Source organism: Passer montanus, unplaced genomic scaffold (assembly GCF_014805655.1).
Source record: "Passer montanus isolate IOZ18808 unplaced genomic scaffold, ASM1480565v1 scaffold34, whole genome shotgun sequence".
Lineage (NCBI taxonomy): Eukaryota > Metazoa > Chordata > Aves > Passeriformes > Passeridae > Passer > Passer montanus.
In genome coordinates, this window is record NW_024368152.1 from 3,920,896 (window position 1) to 3,948,011 (window position 27,116).

Sequence of the window (27,116 nt, forward strand, 5' to 3'; positions counted from 1 at the left end):
TTCTATCAATCAAAAGGAGAAGGATAGCAAGAGCAGTATGAATCAAAATCTGGTATTCTATTATTAAAAAAAGTGATGCCTTCATAGTGTTTTTTCTTGGTTATTCTAGGTTAAGAAAATTGGTGAGGTGTTTTTATTATGCTCTTAGTTTTTTGTTTGCCTTTTGATATAACAACAGGAATATTTATTCATCAGCTGAAGCCCTATCAGGGTAAGATTCATGGTATTAGCAATAGAAATAATCACATTAATTTTCTGATAATCTGTTTCTTAAATAGTCTCTGAAGGGAATGTTGTGGGTTTTTTCCAGCTATTGCTAAGTGGTTTATTTTGAAGTGTGAAATTTATGCTGTCTTGTTCCACAGGTAGGAAACTGCTGTAAGCATAGGAACATCTTTATATTCTGAGGTTTTATATTCTTTATATTCTTAATTCTTCTACTTAAAGATACTATCTAAATCAAAATAAAACTAGGCAATTTTTCTAATAGTTTGAGCCTTGGCAATTTTCTGGGTTAGAATTTCTATTAGAACATATTTAACTATATGTCTCTATTAGCATTTGTTAGAGTTTTAAGAAGGCAATTGTTATTCTGACATGACATTCTGGAAGTTCATTTTTCAAATGTGCAATACAGAATTCAAGTATTTGTGTCTGGTGTTTTGAGAGGTGCATGAGAATGACAACAATCAATCATATCTTATTAGCTCATGATATACTGAACTTGCAGTAATTAAACAAGATATTAGTGATTACTGATTAAGATTACAGATATTGTGAGCCAGCTGTTAATCACTTTTCTTGCAAGGATAATGTTATTATCAGATATGTATCTCTAAGGCTATTTTTGACTATTGAATAGGTTGTGATGTAAGTAACAAAATAGGCTTTTAAATTTTGTATATTGAGAGCATCTTTCCAAACTTCTGTTACTTTGAGTATGGTTCTTGAAAATTTAGGAAAAATTGTTCTGAGTTAGAAAGTGGTGTTGTCATACTGCAGTTAAAATGTTCTAAAGACTTGTAATGCTAATACACTTTTTACAACAGTGTATTTTGAAATGTCAACCCACAATATTGTTATTAATAAATGCAAATGTAGAAAAAAAATCTTTATCAAAACAGTATTATGGAAAATGCATATTTCAGATGTAATCAATGCTTTTGGGAAAAATTCACTCAAATATTTCCTAAGTATCTAGTTGACACCATCTTTATTTCTGATGCTGATTCTTATCAAAGAGTGCATTTAAAATTTACAGTACATTTTAATTCAGTATTTTTAGTCTTAATTGACTTACATGAAAATCAGTGGTGTCCATCAAATAATATTCCACTGGCTTTGCTGTGAATGTGAATCACCTTTTTGAAAGTAGTTAGAAATTTGTGGTTTTCTTCACTGAGAACAATTGTGAACATTATGAAATTATGAAATGGAGTTCCATCTCTAACAAAAATGCATGATCTATTATCAATCTTGAAAAATGGTATGACAAACATAAGTACTCTTACTAGCTTCTTACTGAGGCTGTAAAGCAGTTGTGGTATTTTTCCTGTAATTTTCTGTGCATTTGGCTTGTGGGTGTGCTTATTTTAAATAGGAGCTGAAAGAAGTTGTGTATGTTCCCAGTACATCATAAAAGTTGGGTAGCTATTAGATCAGTTTGATTGTGTATTATTCTAGTTTAGAAGGTGGGGAGGTTTATTGATTTTGTGATACTAAAAATAATCCAGTGTTAAAAAATTAACATTGGCAGTTACTTTCCAACTGGAATGAAATTCCAACTTGGTTTTATCTTAATTTGAAATATTTCCCTTCAAGCTACTTCAAAATATTTCCCTTCAGACATGAACAGTAGTGTACAGACTGGACCACTGGGGCAGCCAGAGGTTTCATCATCTGCAGCAGAGCTGGTGGTGGTGCTGGTTCCCAGCTGCAGGGCTTCTCCTTTGGGAAGGGAGGCAGAAGCAGCTGCTGGTGGACTATATGTGAGGCTTTGTGTGGAGGGTGTGAAAGGTGGATTGTGGCCCCTGCCATGACTGTGAGTGTGTCGTGGCCTTTGGACTCTGAGATGGGGTGGGCAGGACTCCTGGGCCTAATGGATGTAAAGGCATTGCTGTATCCTTCTGTACGTGGGAATTGGATACTGCTGAAACTGGGCAGTAGTACTTTGCAGCAGAAAGATACCTGATAGGGGCAATAAGCATGATGATTTCTTTCCTGAATTTTTTTAAATTAACATTTTTATGCATTCATGTCTTAAGACAAAGGATCAGTTTTTTATGAACATTGTTATTGGTATTAGTAGTATTTTAGTGTAAGGAAATAAATATGTTTGCTACTTTGTTGCCTTAGCCTCCATCTGGATGGGTGGATGGACAACTGCTTTGATGCTCAGGTTGGAGGTAGTGGTTAATGGGGCATCCTCTATCTGGATTCTTGTGGCAAGGGGTGTTTTTCAGATGGGTCCTGTGACCCATCTTTAACATTTTTGTCAGTGACCTGGAAGAAGGCACAGAGGGCTTGTTTTTCAGGTTTGCTGATGACACCAAACTGGAGGGTGCAGTCGCTTTACCACTGACAGACACCTAGGCAGGGTAACAAACATACTGCCAAGAAATTTAAGAAATTAATGAACTAAATTAATAAAATCCAACAAGCGTCACATCCTGCACCTCAGAACAAAGAGCCCCTGGCAGTGATACAGGCTGGGGCCTGCCTGTCTGGGGAGCAGCTCACGCCAAGAAATTTAAGAAATTAATGAACTAAATTAATAAAATCCAACAAGTGACACATCCTGCACCTCAGAATCAAAGAGCCCCTGGCAGTGATACAGACTGGGGCCTGTGTGTCTGGGGAGCAGCTCATATGAAGAGTCTCAGGGGTCCTGATGGGTAGTGAGTTTTACCTGAGCCAGCAGAGAAGTGAACATTATCCTGAGCTGTATTTGGAGATTAAGGGAAGGGATTGTCCAGCTCATCCCAGTGCTCATTAGAGTTTATCCAGGATAGTGTATGCAGTTTAGATTCCCCTAGCACAAAAATGGCATTGATAATACAGAGATAGTTCACTGTGGAGTCACCAAGCTGGCTGGGGCTGGAAGCACTTTCTCTCTGGGGGAGCTGGGCTTGTTCAGCCTGGAGATGGAGTCATCGGGACTTAAACACAGCCCTTCGATGTCCACAAGGAGATCAAGAAGATGGAAGCAGGCTCTCTGTAATGGTGTCTGGATGGACAGGAGACTATAAGCAGAACTGGGAAATGGGACACAATGAAAAACCTTTCCTCATGAGGACAGACAAGCAGTAGAGCTGGTTGCCCAGCAGTGGGGAACAGCCAGCATCCTTAGAGGCTTTCAGCCAGGCTGGTCACAGAATTTCCTCACTTTGAAGCTGGGCTTCATACCTTCCCTGATCCCTTCCTACATGTGATGGTAAAATTATGTTTTATCTCCTGATATAGGAGGAGTCTTGAACTACTCTTCTGAGATATGGGACAAATCCATACCATTTCTTCTCCACAACATTTTTCAAGATCCTTCTTCTGACTTATTCAAACTCATAGTATTGGGGAACCATAACCTATCCTCCAAATAGTATGTTTAATGGCCTCATTATCATTATAGTCAAAATTTCTTAAAGGGAGTGCTGAGGTTAAGTATTTTTGTCTCTGCATTTGTCAAACAGTGTCATTAGACATAAAAGTTGTAGTATGTTAAAGCTGAGAATAAGGACAACTCCACATATAATTACAGGAAGAAACATACTCTGTAAGGGAGCTCTGTATGACTGATTTCAGCAAGTTACAGTTGATTTCTGTCTGATTTTAGTTTTATTAATGGTTCTTTGTTGTTAATGGAATTGTTGATTCTCTGTGTTTCACAGATGTGTAACCGTTCTCACTTATCTCCTGCCTTATCCATTGTCCCATGTTGGTCCATTAAAAAGTGTGCATTTGTGTTCTTACTCAAGGCTTCTTAAGCCTGGAATTGTCTTTTCATAATGAAGGACATGAGCACATTTCTTCTTAGGTTACAGTCACCTTTCAGATTAAGTGCTATGAAAATTGTGATTTTTTTATGAAGTTTGTTGTAAATGTCACTCATCCATTATCAGGGCCCCTAAGTGATAAACTTCTTCAGGCCTTAATAGTTATTTTGCACCCATCCTATGACAGTTGCAAGTTGTTCATTCCAGGTGTCCTTGCAAAGCCAATTAGGTTTTCTTCTGCATTCAGAAGTTCATTCATATGCAAGAAGTCACATAATTTTGAATATTAGCATGAAATAGATCTAAAGGAGATTTTTTTCCTGGGGTTTTGCCCTGTGAGAGGATTACTGCTACCATTTGGGCAGATGTTTGTTCAGTTTTCTCTCAGAATCCATTAGCTATGGTTGTCCATAATTCATGCAAGCAATCTGTTCAAGGACTTCCATTTCCTCATAAACAGAATATATTCAAAGGAAGAGATTTTTGAATTATTTTTATTTCCCGATTTCTCTATTTGTAATAGTATGAAGTACTTAAAACTGTTGCTATGTTCTCGTGTATGCGGTCTTGAAACTAATTGACCTGAATTTGTCCTGAATTACTTAAACATCTTATTTTACAGATCTCTAACCACCTTTAATTTTTTTGTTTCTCTCATGACCCTTTTCAGCTCATTACCTCTTTGATGTAGTGTAGCCATGAAATAAGGCTGATATAATACTGTATCAAAGGAAACAATATACTAACATGTATTAAATGCAATACAGGTGATGGATTACCTCAAGTGCATGAAATATTGTTACCTCACATTCAGCAGAGTTTAAGGAACCTTCTCTAGTACCCAACTAAAGAACTTTACTTTTATTTGTACTTTTAAGTTCTGTCTTTTATGATTGAGGAAAAAAACATCAAATCAGTTGGAAAGGACATGAACAAAGCATGTGTTTGCCTTTATTGCAACAACAAAATATTGATGCCCATATTGTTCTGCTGATTCTCAGTCCTACATACCTGTTTCCATTCTTTAGGACATGGTGATGAAGAGCTTTTCTTCTTCCATATAGATGACTGTTTTTCCTGTAGTGCAACACCTTGCACTTCTTTTGCTTTTATATTTTATCCCATTTTAAATATTTTTTGTTAGTCAAGGATATTTTAAATTTTAATTTCTCTGAGAAAGTATCTTTCTCTTTTGATCATTATAGGAAATGTGCTGTAGAAAATATCAAACCAGTTGTGAGAGAGAAAGTAGATTTGAGCCTGCTGTAATTTAGTGCTCAGGGCACTATATGGGACTGCCTGAAGTTCTATTTCTTCCTAGTCTTAAATTATGTAGGATAAAAATCAGTGACTCCAGCTCCTATGTGTCTTCAGCAAGTTTTCCAACTATGAGTATACCACAGAGTTAATTTCTTTTAAAAAAATGAAATTGGATTAGAGAATTTTATCACTAGACCTATGAGGTATAAATGTTGCTGGTAAAATATTAGTTTGGAAATATAATGTGGCATTTCAATGGGAAGAAAATGTTCAAATATAGTGCTTAAATAATTTTATTTACAAATAAAAAAGGTCACTTATGAATGAATTTTAGCAGATAAAATTGAACTGCAGTGCCCTTGAAGCTATGGATGTATTTATTAAGGAGCAGCAAATGGTGTTTTCTGCTGGAGAACAAAAGTAACTCAATGCAGAGGAATTTTTTGTAAGCTATTTCAAAATAAAACAGCAGTGAAGGCAAGTATTTTTTGCCAGTAAAACTGAAGTTTGTTGTAGAGATGCCTATCGGGAAACATAATTTACAGCTGTGAGCTTTAAACTGCAGATATGGCACATTGAAAGAGTCATGTTACTTTGAGCAGGGTCCAAAACATTAGGCTGAACAGGGAGTACTTTAAGGCAAATACACTGGCTAAGGACCTGCTTAAGTAGTCAACAATAAAACTGATAAAAAGATTCATCTGCCATTCTGGCTTCCTCTAGAGAGGAATGTTTTCTGTGGTATTGGCAGTTTTTGAGCTGGTTCGAGAAAGTAAGTTTCAGTGTTTTTTCTTTTTTTCAAAAACAGAGCAGTGTCTATGCTCTCTTAAAAATCACAGGTACAGCTACTGTGATGCTTGTACTACTGATCTTCTTTTCCTCCCACCACATGGTGAACATGCACATGACCACCCACACACTCCTCTTCCTGAAGTCAGTGTCTAGAAAACTGAGATATGAAAATCAACGTTTGATTTCTTCTTCTGCCCAGGTGATTTAAAATTTTTATTCCCCTACCTCTCAATATAAATACTGAAATCCTATTGAGATGTAACTCCCTATGAACTTACTGTGTGCTTTTTATTACAAAATGTATGAGCTCTAACAATACTATATAATTTTGGAGAGTTATTTTGACTTTTCAGTCCTCAGTTTTTTATATCAGTTATTTAGAATGGCCACTATATAGACAGTTTTTAAATGAGAAATCAAGAAGAATATAGCTAGTTAAAATGCAAAATATACATATACATGCAAAGACTTAGCTCTCATTTAAAGTTTCTTATTTGAAGACACCTTTGTCTGGACTGGGATTCGCCCGGTAGCATTATGTATGCCATCACTTTAATACAAAGACAGAAAAAGGGAATGTGCTGAACTTTGATTCAAAGCTATTTATAATGGTCAAAAAAAGCTGACTTTAAAGGCTGAGAGAAATCCAGATTAATCTTATTGATTCTGAAAGCAAAAAGCTATTGCTGGGCGTCATCTTGGATCACATCAGCAGTTAGATGAAGTGTAGTGTAGCTATTGGATTTTAATAGTAATAGATGAGTTTCAGTGGGACTTTGGTTGAAATAGTGTGATAGCAAATGCTAAACTATTTAACAAGTCACTCTGCATATTTCATTTGTTACCCGATCATCTGTTACAAACTAAAGTTCAGATTTTTTTCATGGGGATTCTTCTAAACATATATAACAATTTCTAGCAAAAATTGTGCTGGGTGTAAGCTGTATAAAGAGTGCTCCAGAGCTCTGGAGTGTTTCTGTAAAGCATGCTCTGATACACAGCAAATGTAACAGTCACCAGTCCAGGTGGGACAGTGATGCTCAACATCTGAACAACAGCAAAAATCAGGGACAGTGGGTTTTCAAGTCTGTAGTTCTCTGTTTGGAAATACTTCCTGCTGGCAGCATGGCTTTTAGGCAGATGGTACTGGTGTAGTTTTTATGGTTGTCATTCACAAAAATGTATTGATAAGAAATTCACACATGCTGAAAAAGTGAAAAGACTCAAAGTCTTGGAAAAATAAAGAAATGTTGGATTCCAAACAAGTGAGAATGATTAAGGCTTTATACTGTGACTGAACTTTCTTTCCCTTAGACATACCCAGCAAACACTGAATAGATTTGTCTTCCCACACTACATTCACACAGGGTATGTAGTAATGGGACAGGGCAGAATAGCTTTAAACTGAAAAACCATAGGTTTAAGTTACATATTAGGAATAAATTCTTTACTGTGAGGGTAGTGAGGCACTTGAACAGGTTGCTCAGAGAAGCTGTGGATGTCCCATTCCTGGAAGTGCTCAAGGTCAGGCTGGATCTTGCGCTTTGAGCAACCTGGTTTAGTGGAAGGTGTTCTTGTAAGGTGTTGGAAGTAGATGATTTTAAAGACCCTCCCAGCCCAAGCTGGTCTGTGATTTCGGCACTGTAACCCTTTTGTGACATCCATTACAGGCTGAAGATATCTACATGTGGATGTCTGCTGACATGACCAATGTTTGTATCTCATTATAAACATGGAAATCTGCCTCCAGCTAGCAAAGGATCTGGATATCCTAAAAAGCCTGTGACAGCTTCACATGCTCAGGGGTCTTAGGATATCTCAGTGTCTTAAAAGGCAGAAGTGACCTGCATGGGGACAATTGATTTGACCCCAGGAACAGCCCAACTACATGAACAATTCACCTGAGCAACTGCTTTGTATATAATTCAGAATAAATTTAATTGCTGTCTAGACTGCATTTTCTACTTCTAATATAAGGGAGGTTTTGACACTCGGTTGCAGCATAGAGCTACACCAATTTTAAATGCTTGAAGCTTAACCTGATCCAGTTTTTAAAGACCGAAAGGTTTTATTGAAAATCACCACAGACCTTTCTCCCTAATTTTATAGAAATGGAAATATTATGAAGCTAATTTTTCATGTTTAATTTTATTTTTAAATCCCTTAAGCTTTCATTCAGTACACAGGACACATTTCTCCTTTAATTCCATTACTCTGTTTTTTATACAGTCTACCATTTAAGAAAACATAGATGAACAAGTTGATTTTAAATCTTCATTTAAAAACAAATACTGAAGCTATAACTTAAATCATGTTTGATTTTTACTCACTTACATAAAGTGCAGTGCTGTGATGGTGCTGTAATGTGCATTATAAATTAACAAGCAAATAGTACTTTTAAATATGACCACTCAGAACAGGTGTTTTTATCTTCTGTGCAGTGAATGTAAAGATCTGAAATTTCAGTTGTCTGCATATTTTAACAAATACCTGTAATCAGTCCTAATACCACTATTTTTGTTTGGAAAAGGAAATATCTGACTGAATAGCGGGAAATTTAAGGGAATAAGCCAGAAATTAAAATAAAGGTTTTTTTCTACTTCTAATGGAGAAAACGTTGGTTATACCAAATAGTTGGCTGTCCTATGGAGTTAACTAGTTATTAGTCCAGTGATAATATAACTTAAGAAATGTATGTTCATCTTATCCTAAGCAAAATAAATTCTGTTACAACTGGGTTTGATTACATTTTACAATGTGAAAATGTAGTTTTCTACTGTAACAGAACTCTGTATCTTAATGACAGCTTTTATGAGAGGTACAGTTCTTTTTCTGACAGATTGGAATGAACATCCTCAAGACAGGAACAATATTTCACTTCCCCACCTCTTACCAAAAATGGAAAATATGTTCACTTTCATTTATACATACCTATCTGTTTCTAATACATTTTTATAAGTCTTTGTATAAATAAAGGCAAACAGGACATCATTAATTGGCAACACTTCTTTATGTAACAATACAATGGAGAAAATTTTGTAATTTTTTTTTTGCTGTTTGCATATTAATGTCTACTTCAAAGACCACTTATCCTGTATTTTCCAGTACAAAAGAGGCTTTTTAAGTCTAATCCATTTGAAGACTGAAAAGCAGACCAGTTTTCCGCTTTCTGTAAATAAGGCTCATTTGTATGTTTTTTATTTATTGAATGGCATAGAGCTTGTTATTCACCATTATGAAATGTTCATGTTCTTAAATTTTTGTGTATGCTTTTCTTTTTTGCAGACTAAAACTGGTATTGCATTGTTGTATGATGAAGTATCTGAAAATGCTTATGACATCCGACTGAAGCTTACAAAAGAGGTATTAACAATTCAAAAACAAGATGTCGTCTGTGTTAGTGGAAGTGATCACAGTGCAAATGTAAGTGCTTCTATATCTCTGTGCTTTTGGCTGTGCACTTTAATGTCTTCTGAAGAGGACACCTTATTGTATTGGAGTACAATAGATTTTATTGGGTAACAGAAATACAAGTAATTATCAGTTGTTGGGTCTTCTGTGAGTACCTACATTCATAAGTATAAAAACTACATTTCTGACCAGTGCTATACATACTTTATTATGGCATTTATAATCTTAATAGAAGCAAAAAATGTCTATAAATACCAAAATTAAGGCATTCTTCCACCAAATATTGCTAGGCCATTAAATTAAGAGAAAAAAGGAAAAAGTGTTCCCCAGTGAAAGCATTTGAAGAGTAAACTGATATACCAAAGTTTTCTTCATTTGTGTATCAGATAGGATGTCTGTTCAAGGGCATTGAGCTGACTGAGAGAACACTTGATGGGCACTTATTTCACTGTAATTCTCTTTCAGGCACAGATGGAGCTTAATCAGCGCCAGCACGTGTGGGGTGCTTTTTTTAACCAAGATTCAGTTATGCTGCATTTGCAAAGCCTGTGGTGCCTCTAAGCTATAGAGGAACCTTCTGTGTGACCATTTGGTAATGTCATTAGATAAACTGGTGATGTTTTGCATAAGCAGTACAGCAAGGGTGTCTAAATTATCAACATCCCTAAGTAATGTATTTCATTTCCGCATATAAACAGTCTTCTTGAATTTGGAATACATGTACTTAATTTAACTGAATAAAATCAATTTCATGAACTTTGCTAGTGTTTCTTAGAGTGCACAATTCATGGCAGCCTCTTCAGAGTGGGCCAAGGGAGAGTATTTCTGTCTGCTTGCTATATTGCATCCTGTAAACTTAAAATCTGGCACTTGGGGACATCAAATGGGTTTGCGATAGTCTGCTAAGAATTAGAAGCAAAAAAGCATATAATGAGTATTTGTGGGTGTGTATCTGAGTATGTTAGAGTCTGCCTCTAGAATATGTAACTATTTAATTCCTGCTGCAGTACATATTTATATAAATTGTTTAGTATCACACATAGAATAATTTGAAATAGCTTTTAGCAATTCAAAACATTAAGTACTTGTCCATGGAATTCTGTGGAACATGACTTCGTCTTTAAAATGTTTTAAAAGGTTGATTGGTGACAGGCATGTCCACTTGAGGTTGGTTTGCTGAGATAAGTATAAACCTCATTCATCAGCTTTGCATATACTTTCTGCTTCACTGAGAAGCATGAAAAAACACAGTTGTATTTTTTTTTTACCAGGCATTGCTGGTAATGCTGATAAGTTGTATGCAAACTAGTTGCAAGAGTCATGGTAAAATATAATGAGACTTCAGTATATAGTGTCTGTGCATATAATTATGCATGATTGCTATGGACTTGGTGTTTAAATGCCTGTGTATGAATCTCATAGAAGAATAATCAAAATTCTATCCTACATAGTCCTAGGTTACTTCTTGAATGAGTTAACACAAGCTACGTACATCTGAGAAAATACTGTATCAAATCTGCATATGTATTGACCAAGACCCAAAATACAGCAGGACACCCCCACCCAACATTCTCAATCTCCAACCTAAAGCAGTACAAAAACCTGCCCTGAACAACCCAAGTCTGCCTCTTCCTTTTAGTATCAAGATTTGGGCTGATTTTGATGCCTTTTACTCCTACATTTTATGGGTACCCTAAATAGTATTTCCTGATGAAAGACAGGGCAGGGATACAAGATTTGATAATATTTAAGCAATAGAATTTTGAAATAAATTCTGGAAAGTAATAGATCTTGCAGAGGAGGCATAGCTGGGATATACATCCACTGCATATAAAATGAATCCAAGTTTCTTGGTTGTGGTTCATCGCCAGTAGTGGTCACAATAATGGGCAGAGCCTAGAAAGAAGTGATTCCCAGGACTGTGGCAAGAGAGACAGTTTATCTTGGTTGTAGAGGTGGTGTTAATGTGTAAAAGTAAGTGAATTTCAAGTATATTTCAGGCGATAATTTAGGTAAGAGTTACAAAGTATTACGTGACTCTAGGTATGATACCCATTCAGAAGAGATTTCTCCTACCTCATACTATTGAGAAATAAAGGTAGGCAGTCATGCCAAGCTCATGCCCTTTCCTAGGAAACATTGTTAACATTGTCCTTATTTTCCCTAAATTTTCTCACTGAACCCTCGGAAAACTAAAATTTAAGGGTCTGATCTATTTTTTTCTGTGTCCCTTACAACGTCTCCCCAAGGTCGCTTTCTGAAAGTGTTATCTGCAGTCTTCACAGGATTCTGTTGTCAAACTCTAATGAGAAAAATGAATTAGACTGTTTTCATGGCCATATTCACTTTTTCTGCATTATACTTTGAACCAAATAAAAACTTCTGGACAATTAGCATTTAATATGAATGCAAATTGAGTTTAACGTGAAGATAAATATTTTTTAAACATATATAAATTTCTAGTATGTAGGAGCTCAAGAGCAGAATTTGAAATCAGACTGAAATAGCTGGTAGTTTTTTAGTGCTGAGTTTGGTAAGTTTTACAATTACAGTTACATGACAGAAATTCCAGAGATAAATGCTTTATATTTCATGTGGTTAAAGAGAATAGTTTTCATCCCTGTTCTGTATGATTCAAAATATTAATAGAAAAATTTAACCTGAAAGTCAATGCTATAGCAGTCATAAATGATCACATTGTCTTACTGATTTATTCTCCTTTCTCTGTACTTTTTCATTCTCAGGTACTCCTAGTTAATCTTTATTTTACACATGGCCATTCATCAAATTAGTTCATTTTCGACAAAAATAGAAATAGCTTTTGCATTCTTTTTGTACTCACCTCAAATGCATGGGAGGAGGAAAAAACTGGGTGTAGAATGACTTTTCCTCTTAGGTGGGATATTTGAATGAAAATTATTGAAAAGGATAGTTCTGTTTCTACTTGCAGTAATACTTTTTCTTCAGCAACTTACATGGGACAGCATTTGTGGGATGCATTTACTTCCAGCACTCCTTTTACTGACAGATTAATCCTGAGGAACACAGGACAGGATTTGAAGCTGTGCATATTTAGCTCTCCTAGTCTGGTGTACTTCTGAATGCTGCACTGAGGACTGGCAAAGACATCAGTGATCACTAAAGCTGCTGTGATGAGTTGGACTTTCAGCAACAGAGATTGTACCCAAGCATAAAAGAGTCTTACTATAAAATGCCTTTTACTACCATCATCTAGGTCTATTCCTGTTTCATATTTTGTCATCTGCCATTCATTTAAGTGCTACTTTTAAACATTGAGAAAGCTTCACCTTTGATGAGAAATTTTATACCTGCCTTACCGTAATTTAATGATAGTTCAGTCCATTTCACTTATTGCAATCTTAGACTTGATGAGAGAGTAATGAGAGAAAAACATGGTTTTTGAAATTCAAGGTGTATATAGACAAAATAATGTAAAATCAGCTGCTTTTTTTTGGTATTCATTTTTTTTTTTGCTGCAAGCAAGCTGCTTTTAAGTATCTCTAAAAATCTTTCTGGATGTGGAACTAATTAGGGAAGTAATATTTTGCAGTGTTTTTTAATATAATATTACACTTATGAGAATAATTGTCTATATAACTATTTATAAATATTTATATAATTTATATTTGTGTGCTAAACATGCAATTGTTCCATCAAGATTTTCAGACTTGGCAAATTCTAGTGTTCTAAGCAAGTCTTCATGACTTGGTGTAACATTTGGGGTGTTCAGATTTCAAGGATAAAGGATGTATGTAAATGTAGGGGTGCATCAGAATCACAGTGGTGGAGTTGCCCTCTCTGTGAGGCAGCACTTGTAACAGGGAATGTAGCAGGGGTGGGGAATGTCTTGGTGTGCATGAATGAGCAAATTGAGTGCTTATGAGTTAGGGTATAAGGGCAGAGTAGCAAGAGTGGCACTGTTGAGAGTGGTTGCTACAGGCTCCTGGTCGGGAGGAGGGAGTGGACGAGGCCTTGTACAGGCAGCTCAGAGCAGCCCCACAGCCACAGGCTCTGGTTCTTGTGGGGGACTTCAACCACCCTGGCATGGCTGCAGAAGCAGCACCATGAAGCACAAACAGGATGGGAGGAACCTGGAAAGCATTGATGGCAACTCCCTGACATGGATAGTGGAGGTTTTCATAAGGAATGGTGTGCTCCTTGACCTTACACTAAAAAAACAGGGAGGGCCTTGTTGGAGATGTGGAGGCTGGGGGCAGCTTTGGCTGCAGTGACCATGAGATTGTGAAGTTCAGTATTGAACAAGGAGAAGAGGGCAGCAAGTAAATTGTAACCTTCAGCCTCTTCAGGGCTAAAGAACTACCTTTAGCCTCTTCAGGGGATCTTCTTGGAAGAATCCCATGGGAACAGGCCTTTCAGGGAGGAAGGGTTCCAGAGAGTTGGTTAATATTGAAGGATCGCTTTCTCCAGACTCAAGAACAAACCACCCTGGTGAGCAAGGAATTGAGCAAATGGGGCAGGAGACTTGCATGGATAAAAAGGAACTCTTGTCAGTACACTTACTCAAGTGTAAGCAGGAAATGCAGAGGAGATGGAAGCAGTCAGACCACTTGGAAGTAATGTAGAGAGGTTGTCAGAGTAAGTACACATGAAATGAAGCCTAAGTTCCACCTGGAATCAAATCTGGCCAAGGATGTCAAGGGCAACAAGAAAGGCTTTTTAAAATACAACAGTAACAAAAGGAAAACTAAGGAAAATGTGAGCCCATTACTACGTGGAGAGGGGACACTCATAACAGAGGATACAGAGAAGACATGTAGCTATGATATTTTAGTGAAAAATCCTCTGCTAGGATTTTTTCTGTCCTGAGAAGCTGAGAGCCTCAGGAAAGAAATGTAAACAATAACTATCTGCTGCTGTGGAATGCAACAGGTGCATCTTTCATTGGTCCATGTGGATTGTTTTCAATTAGTGACCAATCACAGCCACCTGTGCCAAGGCTGTGAGCAGTCACAGGATTTTGTTATTGATTTCTATTCTATCCTTGTCTTGGTAGCCTTCTGATTTTCTTTTCTCTCTGTTCTTTTAGTATAGTTTTAATGTAGTATCTGAGTATAATATATAGCATAATAAATCAGCCTTCTGATGAAAATGGAGTCAAGCCTTGTATCCTCACACAAGGGGTTGCCTAGACAAGAAAGGCAAAATTACTGAATGCTGCCTTTGCACTGGTCTTCACTGGTAAGATGAGACCTCTGGAATCTCTGACCCAAGAAACCATGAAAAAGGACTGTTGGAAGACAGAGTTTCCCTTGGTCAAGGAGAATTGCTTTAGAGAACACCTAAGTAAACCTGACATCCAGAAGTTCAGGGGCCCAGACGGGATCCACCCCCAAGTGATGAGGGATGCTGGATACGACAGCAAGGCTGCTCATGATCATCCCTGAAAGGTTGTGGCAATCAGGAGAGATGCCTGAGGACTGGAAAAAAACAAATGGCACCCCAACAAATGGCACTCTTCAAACAGGGAAAGGAGGAGGATCCACGGAACTACCAGCCAGTCAGACTTACCTCAATCCGTGGAAAGGTGACTGGATGCCTCATTTTGGAGGCCATCTCTATGAATGTGGATGACAAGCAAGTGACCAGGAATAGTCAGTATGGATTCACTAAAAGTAAGTCACCTGATTGACCAACCCGATTGCCCACTATGATGAAACAGCTACCTGGATGGATAACAGCTGAACTCCAACTTCAGTAAGGCTTTTGTCACTGTCTCTCACAGCATCCCCCTAGGAAGGTAACTGAGCGCTGGAACAGATTGCCCTGAAGGGTTGTGGATGCTCCTTCCCTGGAGATATTAAAGAACTGCCTGGACACAATCCTGTGCCATGTGCTGTGGGATGACCCTGCTTGAGCGGGGGGATTGGTCCAGATGACCCACTGTGGTTCTTTCCAAACTGACTCATTCTGTGATTCACGAGTTGGTGCACACTCATAGAATCCAAGCACAAAAGTATTGACAGAAATGGTGATTTGAAAATAAATAGACAGATTTCCCTTTCTGTCAAGTATTTTTAACAGAAGATATTTTTCCCTCCAGATTTAAAGTTAAACAATACTCAGAGAAATAAATGAATTGCATGACAGACAGAGAGTGATCAATTTTAGTTAAAGGATAAACTGAAAGGCATTAATTTTTAAACTTTATACTTCATGAAGATATTACTGTACTTTGACTCTTTCTCACTTTATCTGCTAAAATTATTTTCTTACATAGAGTACCTCATCCTTAATATTCTTTGGTTTTCATCTATGTATATTGCTTCATCCTTCTGTTGACAGTGCACAGTTTTATGCTCTCCTCTTTTCATAAGCACTTTCTTTCATTTATTTTGTATTTTATTTTTGTAAAAAAAAAAGAACAGAAATCAGTCCTTTTTTTTTAATCAAAATTGGTCCTTCTCACAAAGCTAATTTTTCTCTTAGTTGGTTAGGGGTCAGGCAAAGAGTTTTTGAATGCAGGTGGATGGCATCTTGATCAGTAGGGGACTCCTCAGAGCCTTATTTGAGTCCAATAGAAACAGTATAACAAAAACCTTTCTATGCTGGATACTCGATGTTCCAGCTTCACAAGCTGTGTCTTAGAATGAAGTAAAATAGGTGAATAAGGAAGAAAGCAGCAAGATTAGTTGTTTTGTTGATAAAAAAATAGAAACGGTGTCTGAAAGTACTGTTCAAATCCCTGATGAGATTACTATGGCTTTTCCTTTATAACTCAGATGTTAATAATGACACAGAAGAATGTTACCTTAGAAAACCTCTAGGGAACAGATCTGCAAAAAAGTCTAGAAGTTTTTGTTTGTTTGTTTTTTTAACACAAGAAAATTTCTGTCTCAAGAACTGCTAATATTGCAATTTGCCCAGTGACTGTTCTATCATTGCTGATGTGGTATTTGTTTTATTGCTTTTTTTAAAAAAAGCTAATAATGACCAATTTCTATATTTTTTCTATCTTTTTTTTCTATCTTGTTTTAAGCATCACATGAATGATTAAGAGTCTTCCTTTTGAAGCTAAGATCATTTGTATGGAGAAAATACATTATTTAACCATTTGTTATTTGTTTTTCATGCTCTGGAAAGCTGACCTAGATACTTAGAAGATAACTATCAAGTAATTCCTTAGGAACTGTATTATGACAGATCATATGCTTGTCTTGCTGCCAATCTGAGAACAGTTAGAAGTTTGCATCACAAAATAAATATGAGTATTTTTCAGTATGACAAAAAAACTTTATTGTTAAAGATAGAAAGAATTTAGCAGCTTTTAAAAAGGCTGCTAAATAGAACAGAAGAATGCAAAGGACACTTTGAATATCCCTGAAAAGCAATCTCATCCTGAAATGTGGAAAGAGTCCAGCTAAGGGTGAGTGCTCATACCAACAAGATAAAAGAAAGGCATCACAACTTTGATAAGCCACACATATACATAAATATATGTGTCCTTTAATTGAAATTTCAATAAGTCTATTACACTTGAAGTTATGACAGTGTCAGGACTGGTAAATTGTAGCTTAGACATTGTGAGAGATCTTGTAGCAGCTTAAAACTTTCAGCAGTTAGGAACAAACTCTTTGACTGTGATGGAAGCATGAGGCTTTCCAGGAGCAGTATTTGGGATATTGATGGGCTCAGCCTCTGTTGCTCATCTTCATTATAGCCGTGAAAGGCTGTGCAAACTTGAATGCAGATTGGCATTACTCTGAGAAAATCTGTATTCTGGCAGAATTTAGCTATAATTTGTTGTTACAGGATGCCATTTAAATTGAAATTAATCAATTAATTTTCAATGGGAAAAGTATTACCATGTCTTGACACAGGGCCTTATATGTGTTATTACCATGGAGGACAAATTTGTGTCTTTCTTTCTTGACCTATGTTTACATTATCTCAATATTTTTTCCATTTAATGAGTTACACTGTATTTTTGAACAATGCCACTATTTCTAAGAATATAGAAGGCTATTAAAAATGATCCAGTCTTGTAACTAAAGTTTGTACAGACATCCATGAAAAAAAAGCTTTTCCTGGAAACCAGACATTATAACCAACAGTATAGCAAATCCCACTCTCAATAAAGTTCTTTAATTCAGACCCCACTCCCAGTGTAGTTTTACAGAAAAGCTGCTTCATTATTTTTCAAAGCAGTCTTTGGTTGTTTACCTGGTTAATGATAAGATGATTATGGTTACAGTTTCCTGAGAGGACAGTATTAAGGACTTGTGGAAATGGCATGTTCAATTAGACTGTGGCTAACTGTGTGATATTTACATTTTTCTCATGCTGCACTCATATTTTAATATACTCAGGACATACATAAGCAGTAACAGCAGTGAGAAAGGAAGCAGCAATCAAAACTCAGTGCTTTCTTGTGGATAGATAGAATGTAGGAGAATAGAGATAGTGGTGAAGGTAATCTGGCCCCTAAGGAGTAACAGCTGTGCCAATTATCAAGCATTAAGAACAAGCCTGCCCTTAATAGGCCACAGCTGGATCAAATTAGGAAGGGTATTGTAAAAGAGCAGGTTGGTTGGTTGAGATGTACGATGGAGTTTGTTGGCTGTGCTGAGAAGAAGAAGGAGACAGTGCTGTAAGGAGCTGCCCATGAGATATCACTGAGAAGGTACGAAACCTTTGCAATAAGATGGCAACACTTTCTGGCTTATAGTCAAGTATTCTTTGATCCTGACTGCCATATACTAGAAGAAGGAATCTCTGTTCCAGTCCTAGGTGTTTGCATTGCAGTTCATCTGGTGTGCTTGTATCATCTATTATGTATCTTTACATATTAGCATAAGGCTATGTGGTTCTAGCCTTGTCATGTAGATGCCTATATTGTTAGGCTTAGTGGTTAACCATAATCTGGCACTATGTCTTGTTAGTGTGCTGGATATACCTGCTCTCCTCAGTATGGTGTTTCTTTTGAATTCCATCTGGAAATAATATTGGCAAGAGAAGCCCCTATTGTACTTTTAAATCCATATTTCTACAAGAAAAGTAAGTGTTATGAATAGAAGTAGGGGTTTAGATAAGTCCTTTCCTTTTCCCCTGGCAGCAAGCAGTAGCTTTATTGAGGTGTTCAGCACCTCAAAACCCACTCTTGTCTACAAGTTCTTTAATGATCTGTTATAGAATGAATTATTAGTTTAATAGACAAAAAACTAACAGACATAAAACTTAAACTAATACTTAACAGGAACAAGGATAAAAAGAGAAACTACTAGTAGGTGTATACAGTGTGAGGTTGAAGGCACCTATTTAATGTTACAGCTAGTGAAGAAATAATGTATTTTAGGATTCAGTGTATCTTACCATGCAATTGTTAGTGTGCTGGATATACCTGCTCTCCTCAGTATGGTGTTTCTTTTGAATTCCATCTGGAAATAATATTGGCAAGAGAAGCCCCTATTGTACTTTTAAATCCATATTTCTACAAGAAAAGTAAGTGTTATGAATAGAAGTAGGGGTTTAGATAAGTCCTTTCCTTTTCCCCTGGCAGCAAGCAGTAGCTTTATTGAGGTGTTCAGCACCTCAAAACCCACTCTTGTCTGCAAGTTCTTTAATGATGGCTGATTCAATCTATTATACAATGAATTATTAGTTTAATAGACAAAAAACTGACAGACATAAGACTTAAACTAATACTGAACAGGAATAAGGCTAAAAAGAGAAACTACTAGTAGGTGTATACAGTGTGAGGTTGAAGGCACCTATTTAATGTTACAGCTAGTGAAGAAATAATGTATTTTAGGATTCAGTGTATCTTACCATGCAATTGTTAGTGGGGCACACATCAAGATCCTTTCCCTCAATCCCCAGAGGGAAGTAACCTTAGATTTGCATCCAAACTCCAAGTAGAAGTCTCAAATGCTTCAGGGTGTAAGAGACTTCTGCCTCTGTGATATCTTGTGTGTCTTTTATAGCTACTAATAGTAAAACATTTTCTCTTAGTCAAGAATATTTCTTTTATCCCTTCCCACATCTGCTCTCCAGACTAAGATGTTGATTCTTAGCTGAGGTCTGAGCTCTTTTGGCACCAGAGATGACCCCTTGCTGGGCCTTTTAGCCCCTGGGTTATCTCTTCTATATGCACCAGCTGTCTGTTGTAGAGCAGGGGTGGTAGGCATCCTGCCACAGTCAGCCAGCCAGCAGGATCAAGATCCTTTCCCTCAATCCCCAGAGGGAAGTAACCTTGGATTTGCATCCAAACTCCAAGGAGAAGTCTCAAATGCTTCAGGGTGTAAGAGACTTCTGCCTCTGTGATATCTTGTGTGTCTTTTATAGTTACTAATAGTAAAACATTTTCTCTTAGTCAAGAATATTTCTTTTATCCCTTCCCACATCTGCTCTCCAGACTAAGATGTTGATTCTTAGCTGAGGTCTGAGCTCTTTTGGCACCAGAGATGACCCCTTGCTGGGCCTTTTAGCCCCTGGGTTATCTCTTCTATATGCACCAGCTGTCTGTGGTAGAGCAGGGGTGGTAGGCATCCTGCCACAGTCAGCCAGCAGATGCACAGCAGCCTGCAGCCACTGGGTAGGTTGACTTTTGCTGCCAATAAGTGAGACGGTTATATGAGCAGAAATGGAAATATCTATTTGACAAAATGCTAAATACATGTTGAACTATTTGCTAAGGAAACTCAAGGTTTGGAGAGGTGGAGGCTGTGAGCTGAGAAAACCCTCATCATGGCAACTCTCCATCTTGAGGAGAAAATTTCCTGAAGAATTTCAGCATATCCTTGCTCACCACATCCTCTTTTCTTCTTTTGGGATGTGTAACAACGAGCAGGATATCTGCCTTTTATGATATATTTTACTGGGTCTCACATTCTTACAAGATCTGTTTCTTCAGTCATTTCCTATCTTATAAATTCCTCATGGTATCTGTCAAGAGTTGCTAAGAAAAGGAACATATGGCTGACATGTTAAGAGAAGAAAGCTAACTCTATGCCAAGTGAAACCAGAACAAATTTATCTTATTACCCCTTCAGCTATCAGACTGTTTCTTCGTGTATCCATGTGGACAGGTTACAGGCTTCTTTTTAAGTCTTATTATTGCACTTTCTTGTTTTGCTTTTTCCTTTCCCCTGTATGTTTCCCAAGGGCTTGGATGGCAAACTCTGCATTTTTTTTTATAACAAACCTGCCCTGTAGTATCTGTAGTTAATTTGACATCTTACTTTCAACAAATAAGGAGAACTTCTGAGGCTACCTCTTCCAATAAATACCAGATGCAAATTTGGAAGTAGGAATAAATTTATTTTTTAAAAATCCTGTAAATAATGCAGAAATTATTTCTTTGTTCTCTTTGTTCACTTTTTCCTATCTTCTTGTTTATCCACTTTTTGTGTCCAAGGACTAGTCTGTTATCTATTAAGGTCACAGTTTGTTGTGGTTTGAGTGTGGGGACTAGATAGGCTCAGGTGCATTTAGTTATGGCTATTTATCAAACATAATATATGTTTGATATATGTTTTATTATATCAAACATATAATTTATAATTTACAAATGTTCTTTTTCTGGGTGAAGTAAAGGTTACTAGTCCCCTTGAGTGAAGACCAGTGATTTTTGTCTTAACTGGTGATTTTGATGATGTGTCATGGTACTGAGCCTCTTGGTGCCCCTCCATTCCATGGGATTTGTTGATGTGGGCATTGTTATGAACATTACTGTGGATAATAATTGGTTGACCCATTTTTGCTAATATCTGTCTGAAGCAGTATAAGGAACATAGCAATGTTGATATCTGCAGAGCTTAGCTCAACTACTCTTATCCCATGGGCACAGACTCAGGCTAACAAGTGGAGTTGTTTAAAGGGATTTGACCTTGTAATGCTAATGGTCAGTGGAGCCAAAAGATGGAGAGGAAGTGACACTGTCACACTGGGGCAGTGCTCAGCTTAGTTACCCCCAAGGCTGTTATTGGGAACACGAGGAGGTGTGACCTTGGCAGCTCTGCCCAGCTCGTAAGTGTGTATGACCTTAAGAGAGTTTCTCCCACCAAATTTAATGCTGTCAGCATCCAGGTCCTGCAGAAGGAAGGATGCCCATGCAGGACACAAGTCAGCACAGGGGTTCCCCACTTGACCTCCTTGCTATGGGGACAGGACAGTCCAGGAGGACACTGGGAGGGGTCATCACAGTAGTCTTACTGATAAGTAGAAGGGAAAAGAACAAATTAAATGTTGATCTGTCTCTGCCAACCTGTCCTAGTGATTGTGAATGGGCTTGTTTCCTAGAACAGTTTCTACAAAACCTGAAGAACATGGACTGTGTGAAGTGCTCCAGCCTTTTCTGCTGTCTACTTCAGTTTGATGCTTGGAAATAATATATGTATTCATTAATATTTGCATGCAGACTGGAACAAAAAAGTAAAATATTGTACACACAGTCTTTTTTCAAAAATGTCTCTTTATATCAATGATTTTGGAGTGCTTTAAGCAGAATCTTCTTCTGAAATCCCCATAGTACATTATTAATTTAGACAGATAGGAAGATAGATATAATAGTTTTTTCTTATGAGAGGTCTTTTGCCACAAGTGCCAGTCCTGGGTATTAGCAACCTGGTAATAATGACATATTAGGTAAGCATTGTCCTATAGGTGGATATAAAATCTTCCTAAAACAGAGCAACAGAAATAAGCACTGAATTGCCTTCTCATATTGCCCATTAAGCTCCAGTCATACTGCTTCCTATGAGCAAATAACAAGACATAAAAGACCTTCCCAGACATAAAATTTCTATCGTTGTTTTTTAACAGAATCTAGTAAGTCTTCTGTGGAGAGATCTCTTACTAAAAGATGAGTATTTGACCATAAAGTTCTTCCCATTATATTTGAAAGTCTTATTCAGTTTGCAGCTAATAAAGGTATAGCAATTTTTTCAGCTATATTATTAATTTTAGCTGATATAAGCAGCACTGCACCTGTTACCAAGTGGTCTCTTCTTTATAGAGTTTTTGAAATAGTGCTCTTGTGAATGGTGTCTGCATCTTATATGGATAAAATTTTCTGTTGTATCTGCTTTTCAATATATTCCCTGTCTGACATAATTCTTGGAGTACCTGAAATTTTCTGCCTCACCAGTTGACAGCTTGCAACAACAAAAGGTCTCAAAATATAGGAGTATTCCTTATTGGAATCCTGCAAATTACAGTTTTATTTTTTATGTTCTGTATATTCAAATGCATCCTGAAGTTTTATGTGAGTTACTACTCTGCCCTGTAATCTCCTAGAAAAAGGAAACAAAACAGGCTGTTGTGCCATGGGGGGGTGCGTAATTGCTTCTGCTTGGTAGCACACCTGTAATGAGTGATTGTTACAGAGTACACATCGGGTGCTTTGGAACCCATGAGAATAAAGAGTTTCAAGAAACTGTAGATACTATTGAACAAAATAAAATGCTAGTTAAAAAGCAAAAAAGGTTAATTAAAAAAATGCTAATTTCAGCTTTGCTGTTCAGATTTATAATTAGTAAGACTGTCTAAAGAGTTTTCCTTGCCTATAATGAAGTAAAATTACACAGTCAACTATAGCACTGTATTTATTTTTTTTAACACTGATACAAATGTCACTCTCACTTCACTCTAAAACCATAAATAAATTCATCTGGAAAGAAAAATTATATCTAGCCTGCAGGCAACCAGAAAGTGAAATAAGTTGTTTGTTTGACTGGGTTTTCAGCTGCATATGTGCAGGACATTAATGTCACAAAAAGATAGGTTTGTTTATTTCCCCACAAATATTGCAGTTCAATTTTGGCAAGATGTTTTGGAGTAGAGCTTTCTTTCATAGTTACTTGCAAAGCTACTGTGGGTTTCAGTCCAAATTTTATAGTCATGAAATTTTGTCTTGCATAACAAATTCAGGAATGATTCAGACCTAAAGTCTACTGAGCTGACTGTCCATTTTCAGACAGCAGCTATTAATGTTTCCTTAGAAAAAACAAACAGGACAAGAAAGCTTTTTTCTAGTAATAGCAAATTATAAATGATCATAGAATTGAAATAAATTTATGTAAATGATCTTGATCATTATACTTAATTATGCTCAGCTTTTAGCATTTCACTTTGCAATTTGAACATCTTGAAAAAAGGTTTTTGCAGCTTTTAAAAGTAACCTTTAATAAGCTGTTATGTAGGGATCATTTAAGTATTAATTTAATATCTTCTTTTAATAGCAATATTTGAATACCTGTAATAAGCAATACTATGAACTATTTAAATAGAAATATCAAGATTATACCAATGTTATGCAAATAGATTGCTTCATAGGACTGCCTATCAAGCATATAAATGTATGTTAACTCTATTTGAAAATATAAGATGCCAATAAGTAGTACCCTACTTGTCTTTTTAATAAAACTTCTAAAGCTATTCACGTAGCAGCTTTCTATTTGTTGCGTGATCGTGCTAAAGCAAACTAAAATGTTAAAATATTTATTCCATTGTCTCCTCCTTGTGTTGGGATATATTAGGATAACATATTTTCAAGGTGTGAGTATAAGTGGAGTAAAGCAAGAATTAAGTAAGCAGACAGTCATTAGTTCCTGGAAAGCATCTCTTGGGAGTGAGTCACTGAGTGCATTCAAAGTTAGGGATGTATTCTGATTTGGATCAGATCTGAGCTTTGTCAGCGAGTGTGATCATTTTGATAAAAAGTTATGATGCAGTTCGAAGTGAATAAAAAACCTATGAAAAAATTTGCATTAGCATGGATTTCAAAGAAAGTGAATCATATCAGCTGAAATTGAATTGTATAAGCCTTTTGACATGTCAGGTGCCATGTTCATAATGCAGCAGTTTTCAATTTTTGTGTAGACTAGTGTAGTACAGTATTCATTGGAACAGAAGCAATTTTGAAAATGTATTAAACAATTCCTAATTTTCTTACCATATGAATTATTTTTATCCACCTAAAGTGAGACTGAAATTCCAGATATATTGGTTTTTTCCCCCGAGTTGATATGAACATATATCTAGAATGATGAGTGTTACATAAAAAGATAACTATATGAAAATAACTTGTTATCATAAGATTATGGTCTTGGTTGCTAAAATAAAAATTTGGATTTATCTGAATTGGTGAAATTGTAAAACACTTGGACAAAAAGTATACATATAGGAGTAATTTCTAATGCACAGAGAAAGAAAAAAATTATCTTATCTGTTCAGAAATTACTGTAAAGATGGCATTCTATCCATACTGTTCAGTGTTCCAAAAAATGCTCCCATCTACTGTATAATTATTGTCAACACATTAAATGCTATCATTATGTTGTCAGGCACCATGAGTAACACATTATTGAAACGTCAAATTCAGCATACTGTTCCCCCGAGTTGATATGAACATATATCTAGAATGATGAGTGTTACATAAAAAGATAACTATATGAAAATAACTTGTTATCATAAGATTATGGTCTTGGTTGCTAAAATAAAAATTTGGATTTATCTGAATTGGTGAAATTGTAAAACACTTGGACAGAAAGTATACATATAGGAGTAATCCTCTACTATTTCTAATGCACAGAGAAAGAAAAAAAAATATCTTATATGTTCAGGAATTACTGTAAAGATTGCATTCCATCCATACTGTTCAGTGTGTTCCAAAAAATGCTCCCATCTACTGTATAATTATTGTCAACACATTAAATGCTATCATTATGTTGTCAGGCACCATGAGTTACACATTATTGAAACGTCAAATTCAGCATACTGTTGAACATATGATAGGTTTCTTTAGAAAAATATTGATAAAGGTTTATCTTCCTTATGCACTTAAATCTGAAATGAAAAATTAAGCATTTGAAGTGGACTATTACTAAAAGTTTTTCAGCATATGCTACAAAAAAATAGAGATCTGAAGATGTAGACTAGAAAGCACTGGTATCTTTGGTTGAAAAATTAGAACAAGTATGCATACACAATAGCTATGAAAATGCACATATCTGAGTTCTTCAAAGGAAAAGTATGTACAAATTTCTGTTCAGGAAGAATATCACTTCAGAGATAGAAAAGCATGCTAAAGTCTGTATACACAACTCACAAGCTCTACACTCTGTGATAAGGAATTAATTGCCTATAAATCAATGTTAAATGATACTTCAGAACTGATCACTGTTCAAAGGAAAAGTATGTACAAATTTCTGTTCAGGAAGACTATCACTTCAGAGATAGAAAGGCATGCTAAAGTCTGCATACACAACTCACAAGTTCTGCTCTCTGTGATGAGGAATTGCCTATAAATCAATGTTGAATGATACTTCAGAACTGATCACTCTGATAATAACTGATTCTAGGCTGCTTTTAGGAATATTTAAGTAAATGAGACCCTAAGAAAATCTTTTATACTCATTCAGATATTGTATTTTCACCTAAATTTATTTTTTCTACAATTCAAGCTCTACACTCTGTGATAAGGAATTAATTGCCTATAAATCAATGTTAAATGATACTTCAGAACTGATCACTGTGATAATAACTGATTCTAGGCTGCTTTTAGGAATATTTTTTTAATTAAATGAGAGCATAGGAAAATCTTTTATGCTCATTCAGCTATTGTATTTTCACCTAAATTTATTTTTTTTACAATATTTTAAAGCACAGAACTGTTACACTTCGTAGACAACCAGTTGGTGGCTTGGGCTTAAGCATAAAGGTATGGGTAACATCTCTTTTCTTTTAAATTTCAGTATGACCACTTCAGTCTTGAGATCTCATGGTTAATATCTCTCTCTTACAGGGTGGTGCTGAGCACAAAGTGCCTGTCGTCATATCAAAAATATTTAAAAACCAAGCAGGTAACTTATGCTATTTACTTATATAGTACTGTAGTTATTAATAGTTTCAGGAATCTGTTTTTATTTCAGTAAGACAGTTATGTTCCAAACAAAATATTTCAAGTGACTTGCAAAAACATAAGTATGATGGAGGAAATCTATTGATATACTTAGCTTTTATAATGCAGAGGACGGAAAAAAGTACAAACTAGTTGTTTGGTTTTTTTCCCACACAATAATTCATTGCCATATGGTATGACTAACTGTGCCTAGGTGCCTGCAGAGAGTAACTGGTAATGTTTATTATGGTGCAGATAACCCAACATCCAAATCCATACAGTCTACCCCTGTTAAGTATTATATCGACATTTATCTAGCAAAAGGAACCTTTGGGAAATCTTTTCAGACCTGAAACTGAACTTGCCAAATTGGAGAACTGGTCTGGAAAACAAAGGGGCTCTAGTGAGGAAAAGTTGCATGTGGAGAAATCTTTTCAGACCTGAAACTGAACTTGCCAAATTGGAGAACCGGTCTGGAAAACACAGGGTCTCTTTAGTGAGGAAAAGTTGCATGTAGGTGGGCAGTGCCTTGCAACATGAACTAAGGGTCTTAGATGATCAAAATCTTAGATGATAATGTTCTCTTCTCTGATGGATGTACACATGGGGATAAGCTTGTTCTTTTGTTTTCTGAGGCATTATTTTGTATGTTTTCAGATTTGTTGTCTTCCAAAGCTTCTATGTGTTTCCTCTCTTCCCTAGTATAAATCTACCCATTTCATATAACCTTTTCTTCAAAAGAAGACGAAGACTGTGATCCTCAGTGCATGTCCTGCTCCTTAAAG

The 27,116-nt window shown here is 36.3% G+C and overlaps 1 protein-coding gene across 1 annotated transcript in view; it reads left to right on the forward strand.

Annotated features, from left to right (window-relative positions):
* Positions 1–27,116, forward strand: part of SNTG2 (syntrophin gamma 2) — a 211,279-nt gene that overhangs the window by 78,670 nt on the left and 105,493 nt on the right. The window contains exons 2-4 of the mRNA XM_039715645.1: positions 9,327–9,464; positions 26,095–26,151; positions 26,236–26,293. Coding sequence (XP_039571579.1) covers positions 9,327–9,464; positions 26,095–26,151; positions 26,236–26,293 — 253 coding nt within the window. The remainder of the gene's footprint in view (positions 1–9,326; positions 9,465–26,094; positions 26,152–26,235; positions 26,294–27,116) is intronic.